Raw genomic sequence first — 8,247 nt, 5'->3', positions numbered from 1 at the left:
TACAAAAAATTAAAATTAGCTAGGCATGGTGGCATGTGCCTGTAGCACTAGCTACTCAGGAGGCTGAGGAGGAAGGATTGCTTGAGCCCAGGAGTCAAGGCTACAGTGAGCGTAGATCATGCCACTGTACTCTAGCCTGGGTGACAAAGAGACCCCTGCCTCAAAAAAAAAAAAAAAAAAAAAGGAAAGATGATAATTCCGTTACCATCTTATGTAAGCACAGCTTGCTCATCAAGCTAGAAAACAAATGTGACAAAGAAATGAGACTTTCTCCATAAATAATACTCAAAATGGTTTTTGCTTTAAAAAAAAAAATTATTTCAGTTGAAGATTAGCTCCACTGCCAATTTGGGCTTCAAGAAGAACCATTTAAATTATGAAAATTACTTTTTAAATGATTGAGTGAGACTATTTTCCCTTTCTTTTTTTTTTTTTTTTTTTTTTAGAGACAAGGTCTTGCTCTGTTGCCCAGGTTGGAATGCAATGGTGTGGTTATGGCTCACCGTAGCCCTGACCTCCCAGGCTCAAGCTATCCTCCCATCTCAGCCTCCTGAGTAGCACAAGCATGCGCCACCATGTCCAGCTAATATTTAATTTTTAGTAGAGACGGGGTCTCCCCATGTTGCCTAGGATGGTCTCAAACTCCTGGGCTCAAGTGATTCTCCCACCTCCACTTCCCAAAGTGCTGGTATGACAGGTGTGAGCCACTGCACCCAGCCCCTTTCCTAAATATTATAGTTCTAGGAACAAACATGGAAAAAATATATTTCAGAGAGTTAGATGTAAATGTGATTTAAAGACCCTTCAAAGCTCTAAAACTGATGAGAGTTTTATTTATTTATTTATTTATTTATTGAGATGAAGTCTTGCTCTGTCACTCAGGCTGGAGTGCAGTGGCATGATCTTAGCTCACTGCAACCTCCACCTCCTGAGTTTAAGTGATTCTCCTGCCTCAGCCTCCCGAGTAGCTGGGACTACAGGCACATGCCACCACCCCCAGCTAATTTTTGTATTTTTAGTAGAGATGGGGTTTCACCATAATGGCCAGGCTGGTCTTGAACTCCTGACCTCAGGTGATCTGCCCGCCTTGGCCTCCCAAAGTGCTGAGACTACAGGAGTGAGTCACCATGCCTGGCCTGAAATTTTAACAAAATTTAACAAAATATCCATCCACTGTTATCTGTTTTTACAGCTTACTCTGGCTTGTTCTCGAAGTTCATCCACAATTAAGCGATCAACTCTAGACGGGTTGGAGGTCAGCCTTGGAATTGGAGTGTTGTTAGCACTGGATACTTTTTTTCCAGGATAATTCTTGGCAAGGGCTAATTCAGTCTGTAAAAAATTACATACTTTTAAAAAATTATATACTTTTTAGAATTTTCTAAATATGATTTGACCATGAATAATAGTTTTCATAAGCCTAATAGAATATTACCACTTTAAATGAAAATTCTGTTTTGGTATCAAAAGGCAACAAATGTAAACCACAATACCACAGTATTTTTCTATCTTTTTTTTGAGAGTCTCGCTCTGTTGCCCAGGCTGGAGTGCAGTGGCACAGTCTTGGCTCACTGCAACCTCCGTTTCCCGGGTTCAAGTGATTCTCCTGTCTCAGCCTCCCAAGTAGCTGGGATTACAGGCACCTGCTACCACGCCCGGCTAATTTTTTTGTATTTTTAGTAGAGAATGGGTTTCACCATGTTGGCCAGGCTGGTCTCCAACTCCTGACCTTGTGATCCACCTGCCTTGGCCTCCCAAAGTGTTGGGATTACAGGCGTGAGCCACGGCGCCCAGCTATCATCTTAATACAAATAGAATACCTGAGTATACAAACAGGTTAACACTAAAAAAATTAAAAGAAATAAACTTGTAACCACTAAGGGGGTAAAAAATCTACTTCAGGGCAAGTCAACTTAAAATAACAATAACTTTAAAATGTCAAGCATTTTTTGTCTTCATTTATTTAAGCTTCCCATTGGCCAACCCCATCTATTTTTAGTTTTTAAGTAACCCACTTAATTCCTTACAGTCATGAACTTATAGCAAATCCTGGACATTATAGAATTCAGCTCAGAAATAAGGCAAGTTGGCTGGGTGCAGTGGCTCACACCTGTAATCCCAGCACTTGGGACATCAAGGTGGGAGGATTGCTTGAGGCCAGGGGTTTGAGACCACCGTGGGGAACAGAGTGAAACCCAGTGTCTACAAAAAATTAAAATTAGCTAGGCATGGTGGCATGTGCCTGTAGCACTAGCTACTCAGGAGGCTGAGGAGGAAGGATTGCTTGAGCCCAGGAGTTTGGTTACAGTAAACTACGATTGTGCCACTGTACTCTAGCCTGGGCAACAGAGCGAGACTCTGTCTCTTTAAAACAACAACAAATAAAGCAAAAAGAAATAAGGCAAGTACTCTTAAACTACACTAAGGTAAACAGAATGAAGACAGGCAAAAGGAACATACTGTTACTCCCAAATGGTTAACTTTGTGTTACCTTTTTTCTCTCTTTTTCTAATGCTCTCCATTGTTCACAGCACTCTTCTAGACGAATATGAAGTTCACTGGCTGGTCCACTACGGGTTTTAATTGGTCTTTGAAATCCAAAAGTTGGCACGAGACCAGAAAAAGAATTATCACCATACATCATATCATTAAAATAAGGGTACAAATGGCTTAAGTCATCATAAGAAAATAAGTCATAGGAATCCAACAGTGGAACAACTGAATGGCCAAATGGGTGGGTGGATCTTAGGGGAAACCCATTTGAACCAAGTTGTTGAAAACCCTGATTATGCCTTAAGTCTCCCATCATATAATTATTAGAAAAGCATGACGCTTGTGTGCGATTCACACGGCTATTAATACTGTCTCCACCTCTCGTTCTGTGGCTATTAGAATGACCCTGTGACTCCAGTAGATCTTGGTATGTATTTTGTGATAAGCCATCTAAATGCTTTGAACCTTCCTCAGGATCATAATGTCCACTCTGGGGCTTGGCTTGAAAATTATGTTTGTTTACATTTTCAATTATCCCATACTGCTGAGCTGAATAGTTATCACAAAATCCATTTGGCTGCTTTATTTTTTTATCTGTAACCAATTCAAAGAGATTTTCTTCTCCAGGCTTTGTTAGTCCTTCTATGTGATTGACAGATTGGATTCTTTCTGCACCATTGTAACTAAAATCAAAACTAGAAAATGCTGAAGGGTTTTCTTGGCAATACTTCTGAAATAAATTGCCATTTGGGGTTAAGTTTATGGATGATAGTTGGGGGAAATCTGAAGAATGGTTAGAACCTTTTGAAGCTGCACTTAAATGACTATTTAATTTCATCAAGTTACCTTGATTTCGATAAGGAATAGGAGTGTTATTTTTTGTTTGAACATTCATCCAAGTTGGTCTGTTTAAATTGATACCTCCTGAAGATGTTGCTGAGTTTGATAATAAATTCACTGATTTAAAATACTCAGAATTTGGGGGATCAGGTTTAGCAAACTGTTGCTTTTCTGTGACGTTAGCAAAATCATTAGCGGGACAAGCTGTGTGAGGTTTTAGTCCATATTCTGAGGTTAAGCCAAAATCAGTAGTGAATGCTGCTTCCTTTGCAAACTGTTTCTCTGTCAGATGTGGAGTAGTTTTTGGAAATGTGAAATTCTGCTGGTCAGGGATTGTCTCCTCCATTTTTTTCTGATTCGCTGGTTTAACCTGAAATAGCTTTGTGTAGGTATCTGCTTCTACAGTTGGTGTTTCAGGTGTGCCATTGGCTAATTTTTTGCTATCTTGGACACTAAAATTTGAACATTTATTAAGCTTAGCCTTATTAGGATGAACATATTCTGGGTATCTACAATAATCTACATTTTCATTGTATCTATTAAATTGAGAAAGAAACATCTCTGCCCTTTTTTGCTGTAATGGTGCTTCAAGACCTTTAGTACATATTCTGTCCCTTCCATAAGGGTAAATATCAACTGATTCTTTCATGATGTCAGACAGACCAGTTTGTGGTGTAAAACAGTTTTTGATAAATGGATAGTCTTGGAATGCTGTCTTAGCTGTATCGTTTGTCTGCATATTGTGACAGTTAGAATGATCACTTCGTGAGGGGTATATCCATTGTTCTTCAAGGTCTAAACCAGTAAATCCATGATAAAGTTCATCTATTTTTTGTTGTGGTGTGAGATTACTGTTATGCAGGTATTGCTTTTCCATTGCTGACATAGATTCACCACTATAAAAAGCTTGCTGAGAGATGGCTGTATCTATTGGCCTTTTGGTTTCTGTTAAGAGGTCATGGTGATCTGCAAATCTGCTTGTGTTCATTGGCCAAACTGACTTTAAATTGGAGGAGCAGGTCCTAGAACAAATGAATATATTTAATTACAACTTAGGTTTTAAAGACTTTATTTCCTCAGTGGAAAAGGGAGAAAAGGTCTTCAAAAACATTTATCTTGCCCCATGTCACCATTCTCAAATCCCTTTCAACTCTGCTTTATAAGCTACCATTAGCTCCAGATAAGTATCTATCACATGAAATGTGCTATATGTTATATAAATATGCATTTTAATGTCTTCACTGTACTTTCCCCAGAGACAATAACTAAGGCCTAATATGTGACTTCATGGTCTTAGATGATTTATCTATACTAAGCAGAAAATAAGTTTTTCCTTTGCTTAGGTTATTATATAAAAGCATTGTTGTCCACAGTTTTTTTTTTTAATGAAAAAAGATGTGTTTTGCTTAAACTCTGTGAAATTAAAATATTTTAATTGGTTATATGTGTGCTACATACTTCCCTATTTATGAAATAGGATATTTGCGTAATATGGCTTCCACACTCAAATAAAACAATTAAAACATTAAAAAATTTTCTAACACATGAATAAAATCCATATGTATTTCTGCATAGTAGTAATGAGTTTTATTCTTTGGGATCTATGTATAAAAGCTCCCTTGAATTTATATTCTTTAAGCCAATCTTTAGTTCATGAACTCAAGGGAAATAGCTCTGAATTATGCAAGAATAATTTTTCAGTGAAAGTCCTTACACAAAACCTTAGACTGAACTTCCAATTGTATAGCAAATACTTCAGCAAAATCAAGTCTCCTTGAAACAATATTTGAATTAAGATATCTACTGTCAGATGATCCACTGTTAAGTAAAAATAAAAGTTAATAAACAGGGTAATCTAGTGTATGTTAGTTTAAAAGCCTGTTATATACTAACCCTTCAGCAAAGTATGGCTGTGACTTATCTTGTTCTTCCAAAATGTTAGACACAAGTCCATATAAGTCTGTTTCACTGCCATAGTCATTTCTTTCTGTTTGAATCCTAAAAATAAATGAATTTGTGCTGAAATACAATATATTGATTACTCTTTCCAGACTTATCCTACCTTACCATTTTTATCTATAAAATATTTGGACTGAATCTACACCATCATTTCAAATAAAGAAGAGACTAGAACTCAAGAATATTATCTTTTCCACATAAATATTTTTATGTGGAAATATCTTTTCCAAATAATATTTCTCCTTCATTTCAAATCCTATCTCTAACTTACAGTATATGCTTACCTCTTATTTCTCCACAACACATGCTTTTCCTTTTAGGTGACCAAGATATAAATCTCTCATCTATGATGTCACAGACATAATTGGTATCATAGCTGCTCCTGAAAGCAAGTCTTGTCCTATTATGTATCATTCCATCAACACCTGCTCAGCTTCCTCATTTGCAATTTGAAAACCATATGAACCTGATGCTCTATTTTTGTGACTCTATACTAAATATTTGATAAAAAAGTGAAATGTGATATGGTCACTCTAGACACCATAGCAATTTTGCAGTTGTTCCTTACATGTAACAGATTTGGGAGCCATCCTTAATCTTTGCAAAGTATGACTGGATGGAGTTCCTTATATCCCAGAAATCCACCTAGTAACTGATACTGACTAAATACAAAATGTAAAAACCACAAGCACATGGAAGATTGGTACCTTTTACCTGTTACAATTTTTGGGTAATTTCTTCCTAGAAGTAATACAGGTTGAGTATTCCTTATCCAAAATGCTTGGGATCAGAGGTGTTTTGGATTTCAGTTTTTTTTCTTGGATTCTGGAAATATACATTATACTTCAAATATATAATGTATATTTGTATATTTGGTTGAACATCCCTGATCCAAAATCTGAAATGCTCCAATGAGTATTTGTTTTGAGCATCATGTCAGCACTCAAAAAGTTTTGGATTTTGGATCAGTTTGGATTTTGGATTTTCAGATTGGGATGCTCAACCTGTACGTTTGTTTGTTTGTTTATTTATTTTTGAGACGGAGTGTCACTCTGTTCCCCAGGCTGCAGTGCGTGATCTCTGCTCACTGCAACCTCCGCCTCCCAGGTTCAAGCGATTCTCCTGCCTCACCCTCCCAAGTAGCTGGGACTACAAGCGTGTGCCACCACACCTGGCTAATTTTTTTTGTATTTTCAGTAGAGACAGGGTTTCACCATGTTGGTCAGGCTGGTCTTGAACTCCTGACCTTGTGATCTGCCCACCTCGGCTTCCCAAAGTGCTGAGATTACAGGCGTGAGCCACTGCTCCTGGCCCTGTATGTTGCTTTATAATAAATTGTAACTTCCTGTTTTTTCATATTTCAACATTTCATAGTGTTGGGATATTTTAGAAATAAAATACCTTATATTTGCATAACACTCATATTTAATTGATCTTTATAACACTGGAAGGGTAAGCATTAGTAATCCTTCGTTATTATCTGTTGAATAAATGCATGATCATTTGAGATATTAAGAAACTTGTATTTTGCAAGGGTATATGACTTGCCAAACTACTTCATACTTGCTAGTCTGCCTATAAGTCCAATACCTTTTCTACTACATGTGTTATCTCATAAAAGTTCAATATAAAAGCTTTTTTGTGTAATTATGTATTAGTATATATCTAAAAAAAAATTCAATGTAATGTATACCAAATTGCTAGCAGCTGTTATTGGGTGGTGGGGGAGAAGGTTAAGACAGACTTTCACTTTTCTTGATATATATTTCTGAAAAGTTTGAATTTTTTCACTTGACCTTAGCCAAAAGCTGAGAAGAAATAGGCTTGAATTTTTTCAATAGCATGTATCAACTTTTTTTTTTGAGACGGAGTCTCGCTCTGTCGCCCAGGCTGGAGTGCAGTGGCTGGATCTCGGCTTACTGCAAGCTCCGCCTCCCGGGTTTACGCCATTCTCCTGCCTCAGCCTCCCGAGTAGCTGAGACTACAGGCGCCCGCCACCTCGCCCGGCTAGTGTTTTTGCATTTTTTAGTAGAGACGGGGTTTCACCGTGTTAGCCAGGATGGTCTCGATCTCCTGACCTCGTGATCTGCCCGTCTCGGCCTCCCAAAGTGCTGGGATTACAGGCTTGAGCCACCGCGCCCGGCCAGCATATATCAACTTTTAAAATATTTTTGTTTTTTGTAGAATAATGTATTATATGGACTTTCTAATAAAATCATTATTTAGAGAATTTGCCAAGAATTTTAACACTTTTCTAATAAATACAAATAACTATTTCCTGATTAGACTAAAGATGCATCAGCCGCTATAAATAGCTCCCATACATAATTAAAGATAGATGTCACTCCCTTAGGGCTCCTCTTTGCAATAGGCTCCCATAATATCCTAGTTATTGTCGTCATTGTCATTATCATCATTATCATCATCAAGATTATAAAGGCAAGGATAATATTTGCCATGTTTAAATTCTGGTATTCCCCCACAGAAAAGCATCTGATGTACAGGGGGCCCTTATTATTTGTGGAATTGAACAGAAAAATAATTTAAAATATCTTATGTTTGATAAAACCCTGTTTGTTCTGTAGTTGTGAAGGAAAAAAATGGAAAATTTAGAACTGGATGACAAAAACATCTAAAAGTTTTAACTCATTCATATAAGTCATCTTTAGAAAGAAGAACTTAAGATTTATGCACTAAATGTTCCCACTAATGAATTTTTTTAAGTAATAACCTAGCTGGGCAGAGGCTCATGCCTGTAATTCCAGCACTTTGGGAGGCCAAGGTGGGAGGATGCTTTGAGACCAGGAGTTCAAGACCAGCCTAGGCAACAAAGTGAGACCTCATTTCTTTTTTTTTTTTGAGACGTAGTCTCGCTCTGTCGCCCAGGCTGGAGTGCAGTGGCTGGACCTCAGCTCACTGCAAGCTCCGCCTCCCGGGTTTATGCCATTCTCCTGA

General features: G+C 37.6%; 1 protein-coding gene across 1 annotated transcript in view; it reads right to left on the bottom strand.

The window, feature by feature from the left end:
* Positions 1-8,247, bottom strand: part of LOC105510373 (chromosome unknown open reading frame, human C17orf104) — a 30,303-nt gene that overhangs the window by 4,644 nt on the left and 17,412 nt on the right. The window contains exons 3-5 of the mRNA XM_011940104.1: positions 5,227-5,331; positions 2,492-4,355; positions 1,198-1,332 (exon numbers count right to left, since the gene is read on the bottom strand). Coding sequence (XP_011795494.1) covers positions 1,198-1,332; positions 2,492-4,355; positions 5,227-5,331 — 2,104 coding nt within the window. The remainder of the gene's footprint in view (positions 1-1,197; positions 1,333-2,491; positions 4,356-5,226; positions 5,332-8,247) is intronic.

The sequence above is a fragment of the Colobus angolensis genome, unplaced genomic scaffold, assembly GCF_000951035.1.
Source record: "Colobus angolensis palliatus isolate OR3802 unplaced genomic scaffold, Cang.pa_1.0 Scaffold187, whole genome shotgun sequence".
Classification (NCBI taxonomy): domain Eukaryota; kingdom Metazoa; phylum Chordata; class Mammalia; order Primates; family Cercopithecidae; genus Colobus; species Colobus angolensis.
Note: the sequence above shows the minus strand (reverse complement) of the source record. Positions and strands in the feature narration are given on the sequence as shown.